The sequence below is a fragment of the Nicotiana tomentosiformis genome, chromosome 7 (assembly GCF_000390325.3).
Source record: "Nicotiana tomentosiformis chromosome 7, ASM39032v3, whole genome shotgun sequence".
NCBI classification, from domain to species: Eukaryota; Viridiplantae; Streptophyta; class Magnoliopsida; order Solanales; family Solanaceae; genus Nicotiana; species Nicotiana tomentosiformis.
The window spans coordinates 27,699,278-27,726,702 of record NC_090818.1 but is presented as its reverse complement, the minus strand read 5'-3'; the positions used below and the strand labels follow the sequence as shown (position 1 = coordinate 27,726,702).

Here is a 27,425-nt window from a genome sequence, read left to right as displayed (position 1 = left end):
TTAAAGGAGAACCAGTGCTATTTCCTTAAAAGGAAGCCCTTCTATGTAATATTTCGCTCACTGTCCGCCTGCTGTAAAATCGTGGTCGAGTAAGCACATTCACACAGCCAAGTGAAGCAAAAAGGGAGAGGAAAAGCGCAAAATCTCCCTTCGTTTGTCAGTACACAACCTTTGATTTGAGAGATCGGAAATGGCTTCCTCCAAAGAACGCGAGAACTTCGTCTACGTCGCTAAGCTTGCTGAGCAAGCCGAACGCTACGATGGTTAGGGTTTCTCCTCCGTCTCTCTCTCTTTGTGTAGATCTATTATTGTTTCTTTTCCTTTTGATTATATGCTTAAGTTTGGGTGATTGCATTACTGTTTACTCAGAGAACTTTCAAAAAATGAAAACTGATAATGATGTTTCTGTTACTCAGAATATTGAATGTTAAATTTCGCTGAGATGCTACACTTGTTGCTTGCGATGTATTAAAATTTCATAAATTAGCAAAGGACTTAGGTCAGCAGTTTAGCACAGATTAACTTTTGTTGATCCACTTTGTTAAAAGCAATAACAATGTAATTTGGCTCTAATTGTTTATGTACATTGTAGGATTTTGTTTCCTTTAATGATTAGTATGGAGATGGTTGATGCACTTGAAGAATGTTAAAGTGCTCGTAAAACCTTCAAAAATCGATTTCCAGTTAAAAAAGAATTTTGTTCATTGAGATGCTGTACAGTTGGTGCTTTTGATGTATTTAGAAGTAATATATTAGCAAATGCATTGTTCTTTGTTGGCTTGGAAGTTCTACACGGATGTACTTTTTGTTGATGCGCGTTGGTTAAATGCAAGGAAAATGTGATTAGGCTTCATGTTTTATGTAATTGGTTAAAAGTTTAATATTTTAATGAAGTATGAATTATGGTACAGAAATGGTTGATGCGATGAAGAGTGTAGCAAATATGGATGTTGAATTGAGTGTTGAGGAAAGGAATCTGCTTTCTGTTGGTTATAAGAATGTGGTAGGTTCCAGGAGAGCATCTTGGAGGATCTTATCCTCTATTGAGCAGAAGGAAGAATCTAGAGGAAACGAGCAAAATGTCAAGCGAATCAAGGAGTACCGACAAAAGGTGGAGACTGAGCTCACCAGCATTTGCAATGATATCATGGTGGTCATTGATCAGCATCTAATTCCTTCATGCACTGCAGGCGAATCAACTGTGTTTTACCACAAGATGTGAGTGTTCTCAATTCTGTGTGTTGTCAGTTTGAGTTCAAAATATATGTTGTTTTGGGAAATTTAGAACGTCAGAGTTGTTTATTTTGGTCAGCTTGAATTGTCTATATCTGTAGGAAGGGAGACTATTATCGTTATCTTGCAGAATTTAAATCTGGCAATGACAAGAAAGAGGTTGCAGAGCTTTCGTTGAAAGCATATCAGGTATATGGTTTGCTTGCGACCTGGCTTCTTAAAAATAGAGTGGCACATATGTCAATTCTCGTGTTTCCCCCATATTCTTGATTTAAGCTTTTGATCTTGTGACAAATCTTCTATTATTTCTAGAACTGTTTAAAGATATCACTCTCATTGAAGATTGAGTTCTTTGATGCATTTATCCTCCAAAAGATTTGAGTTCTTTGATACTAAAGAAGTGTCGGGATTTTGAATGTGTTGATGTTCCGAGGTGGAAAATGTCACATATGAGAGCGTTAATCCCTTGAATCTTTTTTGTTAAAATCTGTTTTTTTGGTGTAACTTTTATTTAATCTGAGTCCTTGCGTCTATTTCAATGTTATAAAGTATATCTGCTATGGTTGGGAATAGTGCTTCTTTGGTTGCTTTTGGCTTTACACTTCATAGCAATTTGGGGTATTTGGTATTAGCAAAGACCATTGCAGAACAGTGGAAAATGTGTCACAACTTGGGTTTTGGGGGGGGGGGGGAATTGTGAAAGCGAAGACCCTTTGTATATCAAATATGTTGACCTTACAGGAGTGTATTTTTTATTTACATGCATTTACATTTAGAGCTTCTTTCCTTATCTTTTCTCTGATTTTTCCTTGTCTCATTTATATGTTGAACACTTGAACTCCCTATTAGTTTGGCCACATATATCTTTGTCTATCTGCTTCCACTTACTGGTTTTTGCTAAACCTTGTGCAGTCAGCTACAACTGCTGCAGAGGCGGAATTACCACCCACTCATCCCATTCGGTTGGGATTGGCTTTGAATTTCTCTGTTTTCTATTATGAGATCATGAATTCGCCTGAAAGGTTTGTTTTTTGGATTTTCATCTTCTTGAACTTATCCATACCTTTTTTAAAATTGGTGCGTCCATACCTGTTCCTGCGCTCAGTCTGTTATAATCTGTTTTCTCCAGGGCATGCCATCTGGCAAAGCAGGCCTTTGATGAAGCAATATCTGAGTTGGATAGCCTGAATGAGGATTCCTACAAAGACAGCACCTTGATTATGCAGCTTCTAAGGGACAATCTCACCTTGTGGACTTCTGATCTTCCAGAGGATGCAGGTACATTTTGACTCATATCCTAATATCCTATAGGTTGCCTTGGTGTTTGTATAATCTAGAATTTTGTTTGTTCATAAATTTTACCGAGCAGACGACGCTTTATTTATTTATTTATTTATTTATCTATTTCTTATAACTATCCCTGTTTAGCTTGAATATATATATTTTTTGACTAGTCTTTACTCTTTAGGGTACGTGCGTTGCATATTTGAGTTATTATAAAAGAAATGTTAAAGAAAAAAAGTATAAATTTTTGAAAGTAATGATTATTAATCTTATTTACCTAATTATTCAATAAAGCATGAAACTCTGCTCTACCGAAGTCCGTTATTTTCCTCTATATATACGGTATTTCCCTATTTATAATATGTAGATGAGTTTTTTTATTTTAGTACTCCTATATTACATATATAGCTACAATATTTACATATGGTTTCTTCGTTTAACGATTATTCCTTTGTGTCAATTGGTTTTACGTATGTAAGGTAACTTGCGTAAAAGTTGAGATATTTACGTTAGTGTTAATAAACAAAACTTAGTATATTTCAAAGTCCTAAAAATTAAGAAAATAATTAAATGATTATTTTGTCTAGTGTGAAATCTAAATTTAAAGGGTAAAAAAGGCGAACAATATTTCGATAAGGGATTTCGTATTTTTTATATATACTTTCCATTAGGACATGACATTAGCTTTGACTCACGATGTAATTCTTAAGAACTTTTTATTTATTTAGACAAATAATCTTGGTACATGCTGTGTACCCCATCAATGGTATTTAATTTTGAAAACTCATGTAATTGTTACATTGAACAACATGTTTTGAGTTATGAGATAAAAACTAAATAAATCTTTTTGAAAAGGTTGCATATTGATTTTATTGAACTAATTAAAGAAAGAAAAAGATCCTAATGGTCAAACAACAATAAAATAAAATAATTTCTCTAAAACTAATTTTAATTACAATCGACATAAAATGCAATTACAACTTTCAAGAAGGAATTGTATTTTGTTCAAAGTAAAGAAGAAACATTAATTCCTTCAATTTCTAATGTAAATAAAAAAGGTAAAAAGTATTTGTAAATCCTAACATAAATAAACGAGGATACATTTTCCAAAAAATTCTTTAGATTTTTATGCACGTAAATAAAAGAGGAAGTGCATCGTTTTCTGTCTTATTTTTTGGAATAGTGTACATAGTATTGTTAGTTTTAAAACGATGAGTCCAAGTGCTTTTCTTGAGTTTATAATCTTTTCGTTTTTTAACTCCAGAATTATCAAAGTCTTTCCATACGTATTTAGACCATTTTCTCTTTTAAGTTCTTCCAATATAAGGTTAAAATTTAATGTTTTTATTTATGACTTCTTATCTAGTTCAATAAGGAAAGATTTAATGACCAAATTTTTAGTTAAATTTAAATTCCTAAATATTAGTAAAATAACTTAAATTACAACTTTGTCTAATGTAAACTCTATTTTTAAACGGGTTAAAAAGTCGAACGACATTTAGCTAAGGAGCTTTGTGCTTTTAATATAATATAGATAAAGAGCTTGACTATACTATTATCAGGCTTAGTCAAAACTTTTTGCCCGTCGTTTCAGCTAGTAGTTGCTATAGAAATAACTAATTTGTTCCTGCAACCTTTTAGATGGCATTAAGAGAACTGCCCCCAGGGCTTTAATAAAATGGTAAGAGCACACCGCCGCGCGTGATATGTAGGTTAAACACGTCATGGTTCGAACAGTGCCACAAACAAAAGCCTGATTTTAAGTGGAGAAGGGTAGAGAGGCAGGCCCATTATCTACCGAGTTTTGAATCGTGTGCCACAACCCATTGGAATTTCTTGGTTTATAAAAAAAACAAAATCAAAAAAGAGGTGACACTAAGAGTGCTTTGGAGTGCATTCTTTCTCAAAAAAGAGAGCTTTGTACTCTAACTCACTGTTCTCATAAAATAAATCTAGGGTGATAAAGAAGACGTGTGGCATTGCTTCTTTCTTGAAGGGGAAAAAACTCAGACAAAGTAGTGTTGAAGGGTGTTTTCTTATGTCATGAGAGCTTTTCCTGACATGGGATTAAACCAAAAGCTTTTTCTTTTGTTCATTTTTTGTTTCTAGCCGTCAGTTTAAATCGTGATATCTGCCTGTATTTAAGGCGCTGAGATCTGGCTATTTTGACAGTTTATTTGGTTAAGTTGGTCAGTTAGTTTACATTTGCGGTTCAACCAAAATGCTTTTCTCTAGTGAGTAATTGTTTCCTTTAGAAATATATGATAATTTGTGTGAAGGATATTTTACAGCCTCTTGCAGAAATGCAAGGTAAGGCTGCGTACTATAGACCATTGTGGTCCGGCCCTTCCCCGGACCCCGCGCATAGCGGGAACTTAGTGCACCGGGCTGCCCTTTTTTGTGCAAGGGATAGTTTGACGAGGCTAAAAGATGTGATATTAATGACGCTACTGGTAGTTGGGCTACCTAATTTTCTGAATCAGAGGGGAACTAAGATCAAGTGGGGTAACTTGACCAAGGACAAAGCTCAGGAGTTAGGGGAGAAATTGTTGGCTATGAGGGCCTGGATGAGTAGGGGGACGCGTCTAGTATGTGGTTCACGACTGCTAGAGAGGTCTTTTAGGGGTCACGAAGGGCTCTCCTGGGGGTTCATAAAGGGGACTGGTGGTGGAATGGAGAGGTCCAAGGTAAAGTGGAAACTAAGAAAGCTGATTATTTGAAGCTAGTGGAAAGTACAAACGAGGAGGAAAAAAGGACTTATTGGGAGTGTTACAGAAAGGCAAAGAAAGAGGCAAAGTTAGCTGTTACGACGGCTAAGAACGCGACGTTTGATAGTTTGTACGAGGAGCTCAGGGGCAAAGGCGGGGACAAGAAGTTGTACCGGTTGGCCAAGGTGAGGGAGAGGAAAGCTCGCGACTTAGATCAAATCAAGTGCATTAAGGACGAGGATGGCAAAGTATTGATGGACGAGGCACTTATTAGGAGAAGATGGCAAGCATACTTCCATAAACTGTTGAACGAGGAGGGGGATAGACAGCATTGTGCTGGGTGAGTTGGAGTACTCCGAGAGTCGGCGGGATTTTGGGTACTGTAGGCGGATTACGGTAGAGGAGGTGGAAGGGGCGATGCGTAAGATGTGCAAGGGAAGAGCGACGAGGCCAAACGAAATCCCGGTGGAATTTTGGAAGAGCGCGGGGCGAGCATGTTTGGAGTGGCTCACTGGGCTGTTTAATGTTATTTTTAAGACAAATAAGATGCCTGAAGAATGGAGGTGGAGTACGATGGTTTCGCTTTACAAGAACAAGGATGATATCCAAAATTGCAATAATTATAGTGGTATCAAGCTGTTGAGTTACACTATGAAGGTTTGGGAGAGGGTGGTGGAGGCTAGGGTGAGGAGGTACGTGTCTATTTCCGAGAATCAGTTTGGATTCATAATGGGGCGTTCGACTACGGAAGCGATTCATATGGTAAGGAGATTAGTGGAGCAGTACAGGGAGAGGAAGGACTTGCATATGGTGTTTATTGACCTTGAGAAAGCGTACGATAAAGTCCCGAGGGAGGTCCTGTGGAGGTGTTTGGAGGTTAACGGCATTCCGGTAGCGTACATCAGGGTGATTTAGGATATGTATGATGATGCTAGGACTCGGGTGAGGACTCTGGGTGGTGACTCGGAGCATTTCTCTGTGGTGATGGGGTTGCACCAGGGATCGGCTCTTAGCCCATTTTTATTTGCCTTGGCGATAGATGTACTGTCGCGACACATCCAAGGGGAGGTGCCTTGGTGCATGCTATTTGCCGATGATATAGTGTTGATTGGCGAGACGCGAAACGGAGTTAACGCGAGGTTGGAGGTTTGGAGACAGATCTTGGAGTCTAAAGGTTTCAAACTGAGTAGAACCAAGTCAGAATACTTGGAGTGCAAATTCAGTGACGGGACCCATGAAGCAGACGTAGAGGTAAAGCTTGATGCTCAAGTTACCCCCAAGAGAGCTTCTCTAAAGTCATCTTAGCGACGGGATCACCTAGCAAGGTCTAAACGCCTACCTTGGCAACACCGACCTATTTCTTTCAGGCTAGCCAACGTCTGAACCGGATATTAATCGGTTACCTTATACTTATAGAGAAAATAAATACCTCATACATATTTAAGAAGCGTTATAAGAACAAGATTTTAAAGAACAACATAAAAGATAGATATAAGCATAAGTAAAGTTTAAATACCATATTTGAAAGTAATTTTGCCATGCCCTAGACAGTATATGTACTTAGCTGCTCATATTAAGTACGTATACTGCCAACATGGCTTTGATACCACTATTCCTATTAATAATTCATTAGAAATTATTAGATTGCTTTCTGAGCAAGATTTGAATAGATATAGGCGCCAATTCAATTACTTGCATATTGGTCTGGTTCAGATTGCTGTCAAACCTCTCTTTAAAAAAGGTTTAGACGTACCCATCTGCGTCCTTCTAAGAGATGCTCGTCTCTTGAATTTCGATGACTCCCTCTTAGGAGTCCTTCAAAGTAACCTAGCCAATGGCCCGGTATACTTTAATTGCTATCCCAACTTCTCGGTAGATATCAATGACCCTAATGTCATGGATACTTTGACCCTTAACGTCAAAACCAAGAATATGAATAGCAAAGCTAATACTCGTGAAGTAGCTATCATTCATAGAGTCTATTATAGACTTATGGACACTACTCTTGCACCTAGAGCTCGAGTTGAAAGTGTCAAAGGAGTCACCATGCTTATGGAGGCAAATACTGATCATAACATAGTATTTGTTCCTAGACTCCTTAACTGGAATGATATACTCACAAGTGATGAATGGCACTTCGATGCCATAACTCAACCTTCTACTTCGAATCTCGAAAGATCTCAAATTGAACAGGTGATTCAATTTCCTGATGGATCTATAGATCTCAAATTCTTAGGTACAAGTTCTAATCTTTCGAGCAGAACTAGTTCCTTTAGAAGAAGGTCTACTGTCCCTTCTGTACCTTCTTCTTCTAAACCCCCGGAGGAAAGCGTAACTGAAAACGCAACTTCCGTTCTAATTACTGGTAACGACAAAGGGAAAGTTACGGGAGTAGATTTTTCCCATACAATACCAAAAGTTTATTACCAAAATCATCCAGCTAGTCCAACCCCTAGCGATATGTACCCTCCTCAGGAAGATGTTCCTGAATTCCTTAAGACGATTAAGTCTGGTGACCCCTACACTCCAGATCCAGAGATCATCAATCGTCTCTGGACCCATCCTGATAATATACCAAAGAGAAAATGGTATGTTGCCACTTATTCTCTCATGCAAAGAGAAAACTTCAGAGATTGTTGGATGTCGGACATGAAAAGAATGAGATGTGAAATCGAATTCTTCAGATGTTTCGAAATATCCGGCAAATTTGAAAGCCAAAAGGATTGTTTACAGGTCCTTATCAATTAATGGTACACTGCTAACAACAAAGTTGTTGAGTCTGTTACTCCTCCTTTAGAAGGAATAAAATTCCCAGTATCCAATACTGTCGTCTCTGTCTCTCCTTTCAAAATCAAAAGCGAAAAACCTAATAGTATGGCTGTTTGTTCAGATATCGATCGAGTCATTGAACAAAACAATTATACCAATCAACTACTTCATGTTGTCTCTAAACAAATAGAAGACTCCAAAGAAAAATCTCTATTCAATGGAAAGCCTACCCTTTCACAACCCAACACTAGTCGGAGTATTGAACCTAACCCAGGTTTCAAAATCACTGAGTTCTCCAAAGACAAGTACCCAAAACTCAATGATACTTTTGATGTTTCAAGAGACATTCTTTAGAAAATCAACAATCAACTGGCTAGTTTCAGTATTTCCAAAGAAATTCCTAAAGAAGGGAATATTTTCACTATCCAAGAAAAGGAAGCTCTTCTTCACAAACTCTCAGAAGAACGTTATCATAACTTCAAAAATTATCACAAGCGTCCTTCATTTCCTGACATTCAGTACGAGGAAAATCATCTTCTTGCCTCTACATCTCATGAAGGAAGAAGCATAATCGAATGGAATATAGATGCTTTAGCAGAGCATCAAATATACCATAAACTCCATGAAATGGGTGTTTGCATCACGACTTACAAGATAAGAGGTTCCTCTGATAAAAGGCAGCCTCTATGATTGTAGCTGGATTCACTGGTATGCTAAAACATTGGTGGGATAATTATTTCACCGAAGATGTTAGACAAGCCATTTACTCTGCTACAACCATTGAAACTGTAGTCAAAACTGAGAGTGGCATGGAAACTACCTCTCAAATAACTAGAGAAGACGCTTGCGCTACACTTCTCTACCAAATTGCAAAACACTTCATTGGAGAACCCAAACTCTTCCAAGATAGAAGTTTACAAATCCTAAACAATCTATCTTGCCCATCTTTAGATGACTTTATCTGGTATAAAAACCAATTCATCAGCAATGTCATGATTAGACCTGACTGTCATCTAGACTTCTGGAAAGAACGTTTCATTAGCGGTCTTCCCCCACTGTTCGCAAGCAAGGTCCGAACAAAGATCCAAGATCGTTGTGATGGTAAAATCCCTTACCATCAAATGACCTATGGAGACCTTGTCAGTATCATCAACGTGGTAGGTCTAGAACTCTGCACGGATATCAAGCTAAAAAATCAGCTCAAAAAAGAGCAACACTCCTCTAGAAGAGAATTAGGAAGTTTCTGTCAAGACTTCAGTTACACCAACATTGTTGCCCCCTCCACTCACTCTTCCAGAAAGAACAAATCTTATAAATCTTCCAGAAAGATTCATCGTAGCAAATCTCGTAGAAATTCCGAAGGTCATCCTAGGAAGAAATTCAAATTCAGAAGACCTTCAAAATCTTCCAAAAACAAAGATGTATGTTGGAACTGTGGCAAAACCGATCATAGAGCCAATGAATGCAAATCTGACAAGAAGAAGAAGAAAATCAATCTTCTAGAGATTAATGAAGATACTAAAAAGGAACTCTTCTCCATCTTAGAGGAAGATAATACTGATTCTTCTCCTTATTACTCATCAGATGAATATAGTGACGAAGAGAATATCAACGTCGCTTATAATTCTGATTCAAGCCAATCTGGCACTGAATGCCACTGTTCTGGAGCCTTCTGTACCTGTGATGCTACTCCAGTTTCCATTAAGGTTCTTTCTGATAGCTCCAAAGAAGCTCTTTACGGTGTAATACAACACATCAACGACGATGAAGCTAGGAAACGATACTTGATAGAACTCAAGAAACTCATCCTTGCTCATCCAGATGACGGACCAAAACCAAGGTCAATTGTTGAACCATTCAGCATGAAGCAAGTCATGTCTCGCTTCGATAAACCAGCTGAACCCTCAATCTCTAATCTAAGACATGAAGTCTTAGAACTCAAAGAAGAGATTAAAAATATTAAATCTAGACTTGGAAAAGTCGAACTTGATGTCCTTACAGAACAGGTTCTTAAACAAGCCAGGACTTATGAACATAAGTCTGAAAACGAAGAAGAACCTGAACTTCATGAAAGTGAGTATCATTCAGAAAATGATAACTCCACCAATCCTCGTCTTACTCAAGATAAGACTTCATCTTCCCAAACTCCCGGTCTTACGGTCATTACTAGTATTAAACCTCAGAGTCATCATATTCCCATTGAAATAGTTATTAGCAAAAACTTTGTTATAAACAAAATTGCTTTACTTGACAGTGGTGCAGATCGTAACTGTATCATGAAAGGTATTGTTCCTACTCAGTACTTAGAAAAAAGTACTTCCAAATTATATTTCGCTACAAGGGAACAACTTCGTATTAATTATAAGCTTTCAAAAGCTCATATCTGTAACAATAGTATTTGTTTGACAAATGATTTTATTATTACAGAAGATATTAACGAAGATATCATTTTAGGTATTCCCTTTATCACCAAAATAAAACCTTTCAATACTGATTTAAATGGTATCTCTACACACATTTTAGGAAAAGATTTACACTTTCCTTTTGTTAAAACTCTTTCACAGGATGAAAGCAATTTCATTAGAAAAAACACTGTTTTTCGTATTAATAAACTTTCTCAACACATCACCTTTTTAAAGGATGAAATAAAAGTTAAGAAAATCGAGCAGATTTTAAAAACGGTTACTAAAATAGCCAATCTTCGAAACACTTTTGAAAAAGAAATATGCTCTGATTTTCCTAACGCTTTTTGGGAAAGAAAAAAGTATTTAGTCGAACTTCCTTACATTGAAGGATTCAATGAACAAGTCATCTCTACCAAAGCAAGACCTATCCAAATGAATCATGAAATGATGGAAACTTGCAAAACTGAGATTTCAAATCTTCTTAAAAATAATATTATCTGCCCCTCTAAATCTCCTTGGAGTTCTGCGTTTTATGTTAACAAAAGTGCAGAAAAAGAAAGAGGTGCTCCCCGTTTAGTTATAAACTATAAACCCTTGAATGCTGTCCTTAAATGGATTAGATATCCCATTCCTAACAAAAGGGATCTCTTGAAAAGAACTTACAAAGCTAATGTATATAGTAAGTTCGATATGAAATCTGGTTTTTGGCAAATTCAAGTAGCCGAGAAAGACAGATACGAAACGGCTTTTAATGTTCCTTTCGGTCAATACGAATGGAATGTAATGCCGTTTGGGCTCAAGAATGCCCCATGTGAGTTCCAGAACATCATGAACTCCATCTTTAACGATTACAGTTATATGTCTATTGTTTACATAGATGATGTTCTTATATTCTCTGAAAACATAGATTCTCATTTTAAGCATCTTAACACTTTTCTCAAAGTTGTTAAGAGAAATGGATTGGTAGTTAGTGCCCAGAAGATTAAACTCTTCCAAACATCCATTAGATTCTTAGGTCACGACCTATACCAAGGATCTTACAAACCCATTTGTAGAGCCATTGAGTTCTCATCCAAATTTCCTAATGAAATTACTGATAATACTCAGCTTCAGAGATTCTTAGGAAGTCTCAACTATGTTGCTGATTTAATCTCAAACATTAGACAGGTCTGTGAACCTCTTTACAAACGACTTAGGAAAAATTCAGTCCCTTGGAGCTCAGAACAAACACAGTCTGTCATCCAAGTCAAAGGTTTAGTACAAAACCTTCCTTGCTTAGGAATCCCTAACCCAGAAGCCTCTATGATTGTTGAAACAGACGCTTCAGACATAGGTTACGGTGGTATTCTTAAACAACAGATTTCCACCGAGTCCTCTGAATAACTGGTTCGTTTTACTTCAGGAATCTACTGTTAAGAAAGAAGTCTTGTCTATAGTACTATGTATTACTAAATTTCAAGATGATCTTATTAACAAAGAATTTTTAGTAAGAGTAGATTGTAAGTTTGCTAAAGAAATTCTTCAAAAAGATGTCAAAAATCTTGTTTCAAAATACATATTTGCTAGATGGCAGGCTTTACTATCCAGCCTGACTTGGATGACAAACTGTGTTTGTTCTGAGCTCCAAGGGACTGGATTTTTCCTAAGTCGTTTGTAAAGAGGTTCACAGACCTGTCTAATGTTTGGGATTAAATCAGCAACATAGTTGAGATTTCCTAAGAATCTCTGAAGCTGAGTCTTATCAGTAATTTCATTAGGAAATTTGGATGAGAACTCAATGGCTCTACAAATGGGTTTGTAAGATCCTTGGTATAGGTCGTGACCTAAGAATCTAATGGATGTTTGGAAGAGTTTAATCTTCTGGGCACTAACTACCAATCCATTTCTCTTAACAACTTTGAGAAAAGTGTTGAGATGCTTAAAATGAAATCTGGTTTCTAGCAAATTCAAGTAACAGATACAAAACGGCTTTTAATGTTCCTTTCGGTCAATACGATTGGAATGTAATGCCGTTTGGGCTCAAGAATGCCCCATCTGAGTTCCAAAACATCATGAACTCCATCTTTAACGATTACAGTTATATGTCTATTGTTTACATAGATGATGCTTGTTTTAAGTATCTCGGGTCTATTATCCAAGGTAACAGGGAGATTGACGAAGATGTCGCACATCGCATCGGAGCGGGATGGATGAAGTGGATGCTCGCTTCCGGTGTTTTATGTGATAAGAATGTGCCGCCAGGACTTAAGGGTAAGTTTTGTAGAGGTGGTTCGACCGGCTATGCTGTATGGGGCTGAGTGTTGGCCAGTGAAGAACTCCCACGTGCAGACGATGAAAGTAGCAGAGATGAGTATGTTGAGATGGATGTGTGGGTATACCAGGAGAGATAAGATTAATAATGAAGCTATCCGAGACAGAGTGGGAGTAGCCTCCGTGGAGGACAAGATGCAGGAGTCGAGGCTAAAGATGGTTCGGACATGTTAAGAGAAGAAGCATTGATTCTCCTGTTGGGAGGTGTGAGAGGTTGGCCATGGAGAGTTTGAGAAGAGGTCGAGGTAGGCCTAAGAAGTACTGGGGAGAGGTGATTAGACATGACATGGGGCTGCTTCAGCTCACTGAGGACATGACCTTTGATAAGAGGGTGCGGGGGTCGAGGATTAAGGTAGAAGGTTAGTGGGTAGTTTTTAGTCGTTCACCGATAGTCTTAGTAGCACGCATGTCCCTTCATATTCTTAGATTTTTATTACGTTATGTGGTTTTGTTCGCCTCATGTATTGTATTCCATGTTGCTATTATTTGGTATTACTTATCCTTTTTCTCTTCCTTCTTTCTTCTTTCCTTGCTTTCCTCTTCTTCTTCTTACCCTTCTTGAGCTGAGGGTCTATTGGAAACAACCTCTCTACCTGCATTAGGTAGGGGTAAGGTCTGTGTACAGACTACTCTCCCCAGACCCCACCTGTTGGGAACATACTGGGTTTGTTGTTGTTGTTGTTGTTCTAGTATATCATCTTGTTAAAATTTTGTTTCCATTTCACAGAAGATGCCCAAAAGGGAGATGCCACAAACAAAGCAGGTGGAGGTGAAGATGCAGAGGTAGGTTCTTTAAATCTGGTCCTTCGTTTGAGTTAATTTTAGCTTTTTCTAGACTGGTAGTAATTCAATTACTTGGTCATTCCAAACCATAATATTTGTTGTGTTCGTGCAGTGAATGGGCCTAATGGTTAGAACTGCCTTGTGTATTTGGAGCTGTGAGGACGGCGATATACCAAGGGGATGTGTGTTTGTTAAGTCGTAGTAGATACTTATCTTATGGGCATGTCGTGTCAGTTTCTTTAATCTTTACATGTTAATTGGGTGTTGCAATTCAGCATGTGTGTGATTTGTATCCCTGTGCTATTTCCTCTCCGTAAAGTGAGTTGTTTCAGTCTTTAGATGATTGGTTTGGTCCATAGGTGGTTTTATTTTTCAGACTGCCACAGCCAAATTGGAGGACATCAGCTCTTTGTTTGACCTCTCAACCTTGTTATCTCAATGTCACCAATTTTATATAATTCTCACCTTTTTTTCATCATTTAGTTTGAAGCTAAGCATATTTGTTACTTTAGCGGTGCATAGATTATTGGCATCTTTGACTGTTGTAGAATTTATTCGCTGGGAGCATGAGTATTATCTTTAGATAGATCTTATGCATTTCAAATCCAAGATAAGGGATTGGAAGAATTAGAATATCTAGAATTAGTTGCCTCTAAAAGGCTTGCTCGATATTCTTGCTTACGGAGCAGGGGCATTGGCCAAAATGTTTAGGCAAAATTGGTGGGTTAGATTGATTCATAATGAATGACTTGTCTAAGCCGCTCTTGATAACTAATGATTTTTCCAAGGCGTTGTGCTTGTTAAGTTCTTTCCTGGAAAGATCATTGCAACTTTCCTTGTTCTCTACATCTTTATGGAGGTTGATTGGTTACGCCGACTCTGTAACCTCCTTTTATCTGGCCAAAAGTAATAGATTCTAGATGGATTAGCGTTTGAGGAACTACTATTTTTGTCTGAACTCGGCTTGTTTTCAATGAGGAACAGTTACGTATACATGTGAAGTCCTGTCATTTGTCTCTGTGAATTGCCATCTGAGTTGTTTATATTTGACCAAGTATCGAGGTACAATTATTGCTGCTGAAAACAAGAATGTTTGTGTGACGTTAAACACGTTACTTGTCTTAACAAGTTGCTGATTTAACACCAGGAAACAAAGACTTTATTTTGACATTGCAACTTTTTTTCAAATAAAGCTCAACTGGCGAATCTTGTTCTAACTCACCAGTATATAGCATGACTTTAGTCTGTCTTCCAAGTCTATGCACAGACTTTAGCTTGTATTCTGCAGTTACAATAGTGAACTATCCGAATCCATATTATCCATTGTTGCTCTATTTTCTAGTTTATATTTCTTAGTTTCTGTCGCTTCTAGGGACATCTTAAAACTATAACTCCCTTTTGGGTTAGGCATCTTGTAGTTCCAATAAACAACTACGAATTATCCGTTCAAGAAGCAGGCACATGTGAGCTAAGATTCTATCTATTTTTGAATGTTTCAATGAAGAAAGCAAGAAAAGTGGATCTAAAGAATCTGCAGAGGTTCAATGGCTAAAGCACTCTTCCTAGAAGGTGGCTATGGGGTTGGATGCTCTCAGTTTGTAAATACTTATGTTTGTTTGTTTATGGCTTTATGGTAAATTCTTTACAGGTTTTACCAAAAAAAGTTACTATCGATCTAGGAGTATTATAACGTGATTACAAGCGTAAGCATCTTGTATGCATCCGGGTCTCGCCGTTTTATAACAGGGCAATTTGGCTAATGGCTGATTTTATTGATCCTAAGTCCCTGCAACTCAAAATTGTCCCTCCACACTTGATAAGCAACAATTTGTTCTCCTATCTTGTTGGAGAAATTTCACATTAGTCGTATATTTCGTTTGTTACTTCTTTAAAACACTATTCTTTTCATCCTCATTATATGTTTTATACATCTTTCATAACTTGAGAAAAGAAAATTCAAAATTCATATATCCTTAAAGTGTAACCAAATTAACTTCTTAAACTAAACTTGGTATTTTAATCCACCACAATTAATATGGAGTAATGTATAAAGCCGAATGAATATCTCAAACACAGTGTCCAGTCAATAATATCATATACTTTAAATGAGGGGTGGTTGTATTTTCTTAAGAAACATGACGGTTGTGTTATAGTAGGTGATGTGTAATTTTCGTGAGAGGAGACACTAAGTAGATATTTTCTAAAGGAGGACTTGGAATTTTAGGATATACCGCGGAATAAATCTATTTGGTGGTCTACTGGACATTCCATTATTGGAAATTGGAATACCGAATACTTACTTTCTCCCTCGAATGGAAGGCGGGAAGGCTCTCCTCTCCGCACACACTTTATTTTAACACACATTTCTTTACGCTAAGTAGCATCTTACCCAAACGCAAATGGGTATCGATCCTTTCGTTAAATGTTTCTTTAAATACCTCATCTCCTCAGCTTTCTCTGCTCATTAATTCCTAACACAAGAATGGGCGATCTTCATTCTGCAAACAACAATGTACAGGCCCATATTTTAGCCGTCATTTTTGATCTGGACGGCACCCTTATAAGCACAGGTCCTCTTTTCCCACTCCCTTTACTTTTTTTCTTTTTGGTTTGCAGCATTAGTATTATTGTTTGTTGGGATCTAATCTAATCCTGCTTTTGACTCGGACTAGTATATACATAAATAAGTAATAAACTGCACTCACTCTGTACCCATTGATACTAAATCCTAGATGTCTCTGTGTGTGTTTTAGAGCACTTGACAAAGGAAATTTTGAAGGAATTTTTGGCTGGATATGGGAAGGTGCCAGATAAGGAGAAGGAGAAGAAAAGATTGGGCATGGCCCAGAAAGAGTACGCTATTGGCATTGTTAATGATTATGACCTCCCGCTCACGCCCGATCAGTATATCGAAGCAATCATGCCCTTTTATCATGACAAGTAAGTTCTTTCTTTTCACTATTTTAGCTGATTCTTTTTATTTTGGATATACAAACACACATACATACATATCGACACTCACTTGTAAACTGTAAAGCATAGTTGGTTGACATGTGCGGACCTAGTACAGTAGTTATGGGTTTGTCCAAACCCAGTAACTTTGGTTCAAACTCTATATATGTGTTAAAAAATCCACTAAATTAGTGTTAAAAATAGATATTGAATCCAGTAAATCAAATAGGTTGTTGTGGAATTCCGAACTCGAACCCATAAAGTTCAAATCTTGGTTCTGCCTTTGTTGGTTGATGTCATCATCTTACAAACATTCATCATATTTTGGCATTTCATTGTACGTCATATTGGATAAATAACGGGATTGTTAATCTTTACTTTGTCCTATTGCTATTATGTATTGGATACAAGTCATTTCCTGTTACTTCAAGAGCCAGAAGCATCTTCTCTTTTTCGTAAGCTGCGTTAAAAAGTTGTATTCTTATTGTCTTCAAGCTAATATGTTCTGTGATAATGTCTCCAATTCTAGTTGATGATATGCTGAAGTTGAAATACTTGTTGCCATGGTAGTTAATATTTTTGGCTAGTCTCACAATATCAGTGCTCTCTTCTGTATAACTAACAGAATCTAGTAAAACACTCTGCACTAGTTGACTGCCTATTTGTCAATCGTTATGCACACCATCAGAGTGTGACAAGTTAACTTATATCAGTTTCCCTGCACTGTCATGTTTAAGATATTCAATGATTTCACAAATGTGCAACAGCGTATTCACGTGTAGGTTTTTCTTTTCCTGATTCGTTGTAGGTGGTTGCAAGCCAAAGCACTTCCTGGTGCTAATCGCCTTATAAGACATCTCCATAAGCACGGAGTTCCCTTTGCCCTTGCTTCCAATTCCAAAAGAAAAAACATAGATGGGAAAGTCGCTCTCCAAGAAGGTTGTGCTATAAATCATAAAGAAATTAGTGTAAAACGTATTTTATATTCATTATGCTCCTTCGCGCATTATTTTTTATTTTCTTGTTTCATCAGTTGGTGTTGTTATTTTGAAGTAAATAGTCCTTAAGACAGTTCCTTAGGAATGAGGAATTTCTTTCTGCCAGCTGTTACATTGTTTGGCACTTCATCGGATGCTGCTCTCTGTTGTCACATATGTGGCTTCTTTGTAACATTTTCATCCCTTTTGTTCTCTGCCTTCAGTTCTACCTTTTGATTTTGTTTGAGTTGATGTGAGGAAGCATTAAACGAATATTTAATATTGAAAGTTGGATTATTGGTGTACATAACGGATTGCTTACTGCTATCATCTTTGCCCAAGTTGTTTGTATGCCCTGATAACTCAACTGAATTTCTCAACGATACGCCTGAAATCAAGTTTTGTTGTAAAAGAATATGAATCCCTCTAAAGGCTTGGAAGACCTGTAAAGTATTTTTTGTCCAATCATCTTGTTATTATTATTCTTGTATAAATTATTTCCTTCTCTTCCAAAATGAGGTCACCCTTTATGACCTTCCAATCGTGGTCATCACATCAACTTTCTTTCAGTTATTTCCTTGTGAAGGTGTGTATATTAATCTACCATAATCCTTTTTTTCATTTCCCTAGGATGGAAAGAATGCTTTTCCGTAATTCTTGGAAGTGACCAGGTTAAATCAGGGAAGCCTTCTCCAGACATGTAAGTTAGGCTTTCTACAGTGTGTGATACTTTGAACTGTTCTATTACTGCTCTGCATAAGATATGACATACTTCTATATTCTCTTTCCTCTTGAATTTTGTGTTATTGCATTTTTTGCTAAGGATATTTGATTGATAGCTACAGCACCAAGAAGGTGCTTGGTCACAAAAAGCATGTACAAACTGCTCATTGTACTATTCTTTTAGCAGCTCATAAGGTTAAGGAGATTTATTGTTTGGTCTCTACTATTTAGATATTCATGTTTTGACCAAAAAGACAAAATACGTAAGCAAATGTAACTATTTCATTAGTTCTTTCCATCACTTGGAAAAGGATATGTCTTCTTTGGGCCAATACACATTCTAAGATAAACGACTTGCATCCTGTGGATGAATTTTTGTAATAAAATAATATACTTATTCAAAAAAATTCTGTTTGGTGTATTTTGGTAACAGGACTGACATGTTGCATTCCGTTTTAAAATAAGTCTAGTAGATCCAATAACAATTTGCCTGTTGAATAAATCTGGATTTGTGCAAAATTTGCATAAATCAATGACAGACCTGAACTTCTTTTCCATTGGCTGATAATTGGTGTCACAGGTGATAATATTTTTGCCTTTTGATTTCCTGTGAATTCTTTAATTGATTTTAGATTTCTGGAAGCTGCAAAGCAAATGGGTGCAGATGCAGCTCACTGCCTAGTGATAGAGGATTCTGTGTAAGTAGCCTTATCATCATTTCTCATTTCTACTTAGCATTGTTTCAGTTGGACAATTTTTGCATACCTATGCTGTGTGCTAGTGAGTGATAGAAATCATCCACCTTTCATGTTAGTGCTTGTATTTCTATTCTCAAGCATCAAACTTATGTCGTCACATACAGTAACATGTACCTCAAGTTTCTGTTCATCTTCTTTTGTCCCTGCTAATAGCTAACTTGACTAGCTGAACACATATTCTTGAAGCTTTGAGTCTAACATATGTCATATCACGAGCAAGTCATTTCATCTAACAATTTTTATGTGGGACTGAGAACTGAATTTCAGATTAAGTTTGCAAAAATTCGGCTCTTGAAACCCGGCACTAGTTTAGAAGTTTCCCCTCCCTGGTTCATGGACCATGTTTATTTATTTTAACTCCAAAAGAAACATTAGTTGAAAACTGTGGTGAGTAGGAGTCTTTTCTTTATTTTAGCACATAGAGGCCGTAACCATAAAAATTTACTTGGTTTTGATCATTTTTGGACGAGACTGAAATAAGTCGATGATGCATATATGTACTCAATACACATGCAAGTTGTAATTCCTGCACAATGTAAAGCTACTAATTTTGAATTTCTGATGGATGCTAGTTGTTGCATAAAAAACTGGTGTTCTATTCTTAGATACCCTTTTTGCTAATAAGAAGCAACTTAAAAATGATACAAAAAAATATGTTTAATTACCAAAAAAAATGATTCACACGAGATGTGAGCGTGTTGTATACTATCAGTGCTGACCGCTTTTACTAAGTTGTTCATAAAAAGATAAATTGTGTTGTGGAACACACTAATGCATGTGAAGTGCTTCAGGTTACTTGCATTTCTGTCAACTATTTTCTCAGCGATTATATATTCTGCTAGATTAGAGCAGGGCATCAAAATAATCCTGCATTTCTTTAAATTGACTTGCTCCTTATTTTCATTCTCTTCCATGAACTGATCATTCATGATTCAACATACTAGGAACACGGTTGTGCAGTTAATGCACACCCCACTGAACATTTATTATTAACTGAAAATTGATATGACAGTAGTTCCTTCTCCAATAATTTTGACAGCATTGGCGTCAAGGCAGGCAAAGCTGCTAGAATGAAGGTGGTAGCTGTGCCATCTTTCCATTCTGAATTTGATCAATATCCGATAGCTGATTCTGTGCTTCGTTCGCTCCTAGAGTTAAAGCCGGAACTATGGGGTCTCCCACCATTTGAAGACTGTATGTTTCTTTTCCATTATGTCTACTATATGCTCTTGTCCTGCATGTCCTGCTTGCATGATGCAACTTTTATCATTTAATGATTGCAGGGGTTGGTAATGCGTTGCTGGTTGAACCTGTTTTTTTCAGGGGTCTGTACAGAAACGGCCTCCTCCATGATTTTACAGGTCTTAGAAAAGCCACATGCCCTCCCTCCCTGACTCCTTATTTTTGATATTAGCTCTCAAAGTTCTTGCCGTACTCCTACAGTATTTTTTTTATATAAAAAAGTTGGCATACTTCTACAATCATATCTTTATTTCTTGTTATTAGAGCTTCCTCTTGCTATCAGTGAAAAATTCTGACTAAAGATCATATCCAGATGATGGGCCGTCTGCTCTACCCGATCAAGTGTTTGGACTTTATTTTGGCTGGGCAAAACCGGAGGCTTACAAGTTCATAAAGATTGTTCTTGGCAGTGGTTGGGGACATGGCTGCTGCAGTTCTAAGAGAAAGATGGTGAGTAAACTACTCAATGCTTCAACACTTGACACTGCTGAATGCTCGTGGAACTCTTTCTATTTGGGTTGCTTATTTGTCTTCAGTTAAGGATATTGCAGAATACTTTGTTTATGCATACAACATTTATGAGTGTCTATTGGGTGGTACTCAATATGTCTGTAATCTATAGTTTGACATGCTACTGACTAAGCATCAAATAGTGTAGCAAAATTTTGGATATGCATTCGTTTTAAGCAATGATAAAAAGTTAACTGGTTTTTTAAGCCGATTTTAATTTCTTCATGCATGTTGTTGCTTGTAAATTAAAATGTGTCTGTTTGCAATAGGCCCTAATTCCTACTTGATGTACATTAGCTTTTCTTTCCTCTTATCTTTTGTCGGGTGCTTACTTCAAATTTCTCATTCTTATATGTTTTCCTAGTTTAAAGATAACCATGTTGATTTTCTACTCCATTTCAGCAAGCTTGTATAGTAGATTCAAGTGATGAGCAGATCCAGGATTGCAAAATGGAAGTTGTGATTGTAGGCTACATCAGAGGATCACGCGATGAGGTGAGAAAGAAAGTTGTTAAATTACTTTGACAGTGACTTATCTTAGGACCTAAGAATTACCCACCAGGATGATAATAAGTCGATAACCATACTAAAAAAGAATGAATAACTAGATTTACGGGGAAAACCCTTATCAACTAACAGGAAAATCGCTGCTCAAGAAGAGAAAAATATATCATTGAAACAGGCTGTTTTATCGCAAAGTCCTCAAGAGACTCACCATTCAAAACTGAAAACCCAAAACCCACTGTGTTACACACACTCCAAATATATTTCTGTTTAGATACCTTTTGAACTGAACCACCTCTTGAACTTCCATTAGATCCCTTTATCCCACTTTTATTTTTATTTCTCTTTATGAGGCTAGATCTCGCAACTCTAGTGATTTGTATGCCTGCATCTCATACTTGCTTTAGTTGCTTAGTCAGACCCGAAAATTAATGTTACTGTAACTGAGTCCATTTGCAAGTTTATGGCACAGATATTCCACATGATTACAGTAGAAAAGCACTCTCTTGCTGCTGTAATATTGTAGCCAAAACATACTTTTCCCATTACAGCAACTGAAATCTTTTCCAAATTTGTATAGGATCATGTGGTAGGCTTAAGGAGATACATCCCCTGTTTTCCTTCTCTTTTAGTTTTAATGAAAACAATATATTTAGTTCTTTCTACCCTTTTCCAAGTTTTACATAGATGTTGATTTGCTGATGCTTAATACCATATAGCTATGTCCATTGTTCACATTTTAAAGCACTCATTCTACTCTAGCTTTGCTTAAATTTCTCATCTGTATTAATTTTAGCATTTTCCAATGCATCATTCGTACAGGGGAAATCAGACAAAATTGAAATACTTGAGGAAGACAAATCAATTGCCAATGCTGCCTTGAATCGGTCTGAATTTTCCCTTGGTGCATTCCAGTCCCTATTTTCTGAAGTTGCTTTATAAGATGACTGCAACCTTTATGGAAAATTAATAAGGACATGTATCTGATCTGCATTAGAACCGCGAGTAGTTACATCTGTTATCCTGAAGGAGGAAATATGTCTTCCCTGGGATCAGGGCGAAAAGAATAAGAAATAATATTGAAAATTAGAACTTAAATTATGCTTCTGGTTTCTCGCGCGCTTACTCTCTAAGGAAGGTAATGGAAGAGTGGCAGTGGCCTGCCTACAAATACTTCTGTAAACTTAATATAGTCCCATTGATGTATTTCATAGTTACTATTAGTGCTTTGCCAATGAATTGAAAATAATCAAGTTGTGTTTACTTCAGTCTTTGCAGCTTTCCCTCTTACTCTATGTTCCCAGGTGAATTCAGTGCTTTAGGGGTTTGAAGACTATTGCACAAGGGGTTTACCCAATGCGCATAGAGTGCTCACCATAAAGTTCTCACCCGAAAGACAGAAGCTGTAACGGCTACGGTTCCTCCTTACCAACAAAAACATAGAACAAAGAGATTCACAAGTAGCACAAACGTCACATTCTATTCTAGTAGTATTACATAAAAGCAACTCAAAAACCTGTATAAGCTATATAAAACAAAATTCAAGCCTGATTAATTAATATATCATTAGTGCAAAAGTCGTAAAAAAGGTTGTTGGCTTTTTCAAGAAAGTAGTCTTCAAACACCCTTTGCAGACTCCGTTTTCAAGAAATCCACCTACCATCAATCCAATCTTGATGAACTCTCAAGTCAGTTATAGAATAAACACATTCTACCCCAAAGTTTTCAAAGTATACATTAATATACAGCTTAGTTCCAATCTTACCAGTGATTTTAATTTGCCAACCCACCACCCATATATATGCATCATTGTCGAAATTAAGCATCAACTTGATATATCGTACAATTAGTTAAACGGAATCTGAGGGCAGAGTTGAGAGAGTACTGTAACCAACGATCATCTTTCAACAAGTACGTTAATATATATGTTGAGGTTTTATTTTTAAAATGTAATATTCTTAAAATGAGGGTGAATGGGAAATGGAGGGAAAATAAAATTTTGAGTAAAATTTTAAGTTTCCCCTCTTAACAATGAGACATTGTCCCATATTGGAAGTGGAAGACATTTTTGGTGGGTATATATATAATTGCTCTTCTTGTAGCTCTTAAAGAGTTAAGAAGAAAGCAAGCCTTGCGCCGTAGTCGTCGTCCGGCTTCGGCTTTGGGTTTGGGTTTGGTCAAATGATTGATTGATTAATTTTTTGGACCAAATTTATTTGTTAATAGTAAATATTAACGTAAGATTATCCGCATTTGTAACGGATATTTTCCAATCTGTGTATTGACCATTTGGCAGCCGCCTAATGCTCTTCCCACCATGAAGTGCTTGCTCCACAAACATGAAGTGCTTGCTCCACAAACATGTAATGCTTGCTCCACCATGAAGGGTGGACGTTTGGTCTTGCACTCCTTCTTGGCTGCTATATATATGAGCAGCAAATGTTGAAGAAAGATACTCAACTCAACATACAATTCGCTCAACAAATTGGCTATACATTGCACTCCTTCCTCTCAGAACTTCCATACGTTTTTCTGAGTATATACTCCTTCGTTCTGCATTGTTTTTTAACTTCAAACAAAGCAACTGTAAGTGTGATTTGCTACCGAACTTTGTGTTCGCCGAAACACTGGGGTTTGAAGTACCGCTACACCAGTGTGTTATTCGTTCTATCCTGGGAGGAAATAATCCATTACCTTGGGTACTAGGAGGGGATTAAATTCCTTAAGGAAACACTGTGAATTCAGTGGGCTCGAATTTATTATTATTGTTTCATTACGTTAACTTATATTTTGCAGAATTAATATTTACAAATACAGCAATATTGACCGGGAATAACAATCTTAAGGAATTTAATATTTATTTCTGTACTTGTGTTATTCTTATTATTCTGCAAACTAAAACCTTTGTGGTTTGTGTACTCCCGTTTTGGAGAGTTAAGCCTTCGTGGCGTTTTGTTGGATATTAAAATCTACGTGATTTTTACTCCAGTTTGAAAACGTGTATTAAACGTTTGTTTGTGTCATTCTTTTCTGAAAAAGATGATGACTGAAAACGAAAACCAAGCTGTTCCGATGGCGACTGCCAACGCAACGACAAGCCGAACACCGGCGTTGGCACCGGCAGAAAAACCCGAAAAATTTTCCGGGATTGATTTCAAACGCTGGCAGCAGAAGATGTTCTTCTACTTAACTACGTTATGTCTACAGAAGTTCATCAAGGAAGATGTTCCTGATCTGCCGGATAAAACTCCAGATAATGAACGCTTTCTCGTGATTGAAGCGTGGAAGCATTCTGATTTTTTATGCAAGAATTATATTCTTAGCGGACTGGATGATAATCTGTATAATGTATACAGTAGCATGGAGACATCCAAAGAATTGTGGAATGCGCTTGAAAAGAAATATAAGACTGAAGATGCCGGGATGAAGAAATTCGTTGTCGCAAAATTTCTGGACTACAAAATGATAGATAGCAAGTCTGTTATTACTCAAGTCCAGGAATTGCAAGTGATTATTCATGATCTACTTGCTGAAGGTCTTGTAATCAACGAAGCATTCCAAGTAGCAGCAATGATTGAGAAGTTGCCTCCGTTGTGGAAGGACTTCAAAAATTATTTGAAACACAAACGAAAGGAAATGTCCCTTGAAGATCTCATTGTTCGGTTGAGAATCGAAGAGGACAATAAAGCTGCTGAAAGGAGAGGCCGTGGAAATTCAACAATAATGGGAGCAAATATTGTTGAAGCTAACAAAAAGAGGAAGAAGGCTTCTGGTCCGAAATACAACCCAAGCAAGAAGCGGTTCAGTGGAAACTGCTACAACTGTGAAAAAACCGGACACAAATCTACGGAGTGTCGTGCTCCGAAGAAAGACAAGAAAAGGGGTCAAGCAAACATGGTAGTAAACCATGATGATGTTGATAACTTGTGTGCCATGCTCTCTGAATGTAACTTGGTGGGAAATCCTAAACTGTGATGGTTTGATTCAGGAGCCACTCGCCATGTTTGTGCAGTTAGAGAGGCTTTTGCTACCTATGCTCTTGCTGAACCCGGAGAGACAGTTTATATGGGAAATGCTTCAACAGCAAAAGTTGAAGAATATGGGAAGGTATTTCTAAAAATGACTTCTGGCAAGGTCATGACTTTGAACAATGTCCTTCATGTTCCCGAAATGAGAAAGAATTTAGTCTCTACTGGACTTCTTGTTAAGCACGGTTTTAAGTGCGTTTTTGTATCCAACAAGGTTGTAATTAGTAAGAATGGAATATTTGTGGGAAAAGGTTACCTCACCGAGGGCCTTTTCAATCTAAATGTAATGGTTGTTGAAAATAATAATAATATTTCAGCTTCTTCTTACTTACTTGAGTCAAATGATTTATGGCATGTACGTTTGGGTCATGTCAATTATAAAACCTTGCGGAAAATGATTAACTTGGAAGTACTGCCCAACTTTGAATGCGAAAAATCAAAATGTCAAATATGTGTGGAATCTAAGTATGTTAAACATCCTTATAAGTCAGTTGAAAGGAATTCAAATCCTTTAGACTTAATTCACACAGATATTTGTGACATGAAGTCAATACCATCTCGCGGTGGAAAGAAGTATTTCATAACTTTTATTGACGATGGTACTCGATATTGCTATGTTTACTTACTGAATAGTAAAGATGAAGCAATAGACGCATTCAGGCAATACAAAAATGAAGTTGAAACACAACTTAACAAGAAAGTAAAAATGATAAGAAGTGATAGGGGTGGTGAATATGAATCTCCTTTTGAAGAAATATGTTTAGAATATGGAATTATTCATCAAACAACAGCCCCTTACACGCCCCAATCTAATGGGATTGCGGAAAGAAAGAATCGCACATTAAAGGAGATGATGAATGCGTTGTTGATAAGTTCTGGTTTGCCACAGAACTTGTGGGGGAAGCCATTCTTACGGCTAATCGAATATTAAATCGAGTGCCCCATAGCAAAACACAATCCATTCCTTATGAACAATGGAAAGGAAGGAAGCCCAACTTGAATTATTTTAAAGTGTGGGGGTGTTTGGCAAAAGTGCAAGTTCCTAAACCCAAAAGGGTAAAGATAGGACCGAAAACCGTTGATTGTGTTTTCATAGGATATGCGACAAATAGTAAAGCATATCGATTTCTGGTTCATAAATCAGAAAATCCCGACATTCATAATAATACGGTTATAGAATCAGATAATGCTGAGTTTTTTGAAAATATATATCCGTATAAAAAGGAATGTGAGTCGTTTGGTGAAGGATCTAAACGACCTCGGGAAGAAACAAAAGAAAGTACATGTAATCAGGAGAATCCAAGACGTAGTAAACGTCAAAGAACGTCTACTTCATTTGGACCAGATTTTGTGACTTTCTTATTGGAGAATGAGCCTCAAACATTTAAAGAAGCTATGACTTCTTCGGAATTATTGTTTTGGAAAGAGGCAGTCAATAGTGAAATAGAATCCATATTGAACAACCATACATGGGAATTGGTTGATCTTCCTCCTGGAAATAAACCTTTGGGTTCTAAATGGATTTTTAAGAGAAAAATCAAAGATGATGGCACTATTGATAAATTCAAGGCAAGGCTCGTAGTCAAAGGGTATAGACAACGAGAAGGTCTAGACTACTTTGATACATACTCTCCAGTTACAAGAACTGTTATTCCCGGTCAATATTGTTGTATTTGTAAATATTAATTCTGCAAAATATAAGTTAACGTAATGAAACAATAATAATAAATTTGAGCCCACTGAATTCACAGTGTTTCCTTAAGGAATTTAATCCCCTCCTAGTACCCAAGGTAATGGATTATTTCCTCCCAGGATAGAACGAATAACACACTGGTGTAGCGGTACTTCAAACCCCAGTATTTCGGCGAACACAAAGTTCGGTAGCAAATCACACTTACAGTTGCTTTGTTTGAAGTTAAAAAACAATGCAGAACGAAGGAGTATATACTCAGAAAAACGTATGGAAGTTCTGAGAGGAAGGAGTGCAATGTATAGCCAATTTGTTGAGCGAATTGTATGTTGAGTTGAGTATCTTTCTTCAACATTTGCTGCTCATATATATAGCAGCCAAGAAGGAGTGCAAGACCAAACGTCCACCCTTCATGGTGGAGCAAGCATTACATGTTTGTGGAGCAAGCACTTCATGTTTGTGGAGCAAGCATTTCATGGTGGGAAGAGCATTAGGCGGCTACCAAATGGTCAATACACGGATTGGAAAATATCCGTTTACAAATACGGA

At 37.1% G+C, this 27,425-nt stretch overlaps 2 protein-coding genes across 2 annotated transcripts; both read left to right on the top strand.

The window, feature by feature from the left end:
* The first annotated feature begins 13 nt into the window (after positions 1–13).
* LOC104106415 (14-3-3 protein 9) lies at positions 14–13,970 on the top strand. The gene is made up of 7 exons (XM_009614956.4): positions 14–263; positions 912–1,218; positions 1,335–1,422; positions 2,146–2,255; positions 2,363–2,511; positions 13,437–13,492; positions 13,605–13,970. The coding sequence occupies exons 1-7, from the start codon at positions 191–193 to the stop codon at positions 13,605–13,607; spliced, it is 786 nt and encodes a 261-aa protein (XP_009613251.1). The 5' UTR covers positions 14–190; the 3' UTR covers positions 13,608–13,970.
* A 1,782-nt stretch (positions 13,971–15,752) lies between these two features.
* On the top strand, positions 15,753–22,426 carry LOC104106417 (bifunctional riboflavin kinase/FMN phosphatase-like). Its single transcript, XM_009614957.4, has 10 exons — positions 15,753–16,062; positions 16,246–16,432; positions 17,253–17,383; positions 18,052–18,121; positions 18,777–18,842; positions 19,942–20,096; positions 20,186–20,263; positions 20,458–20,594; positions 21,057–21,149; positions 21,981–22,426. The coding sequence occupies exons 1-10, from the start codon at positions 15,975–15,977 to the stop codon at positions 22,098–22,100; spliced, it is 1,125 nt and encodes a 374-aa protein (XP_009613252.1). The 5' UTR covers positions 15,753–15,974; the 3' UTR covers positions 22,101–22,426.
* Positions 22,427–27,425: the final 4,999 nt, after the last annotated feature.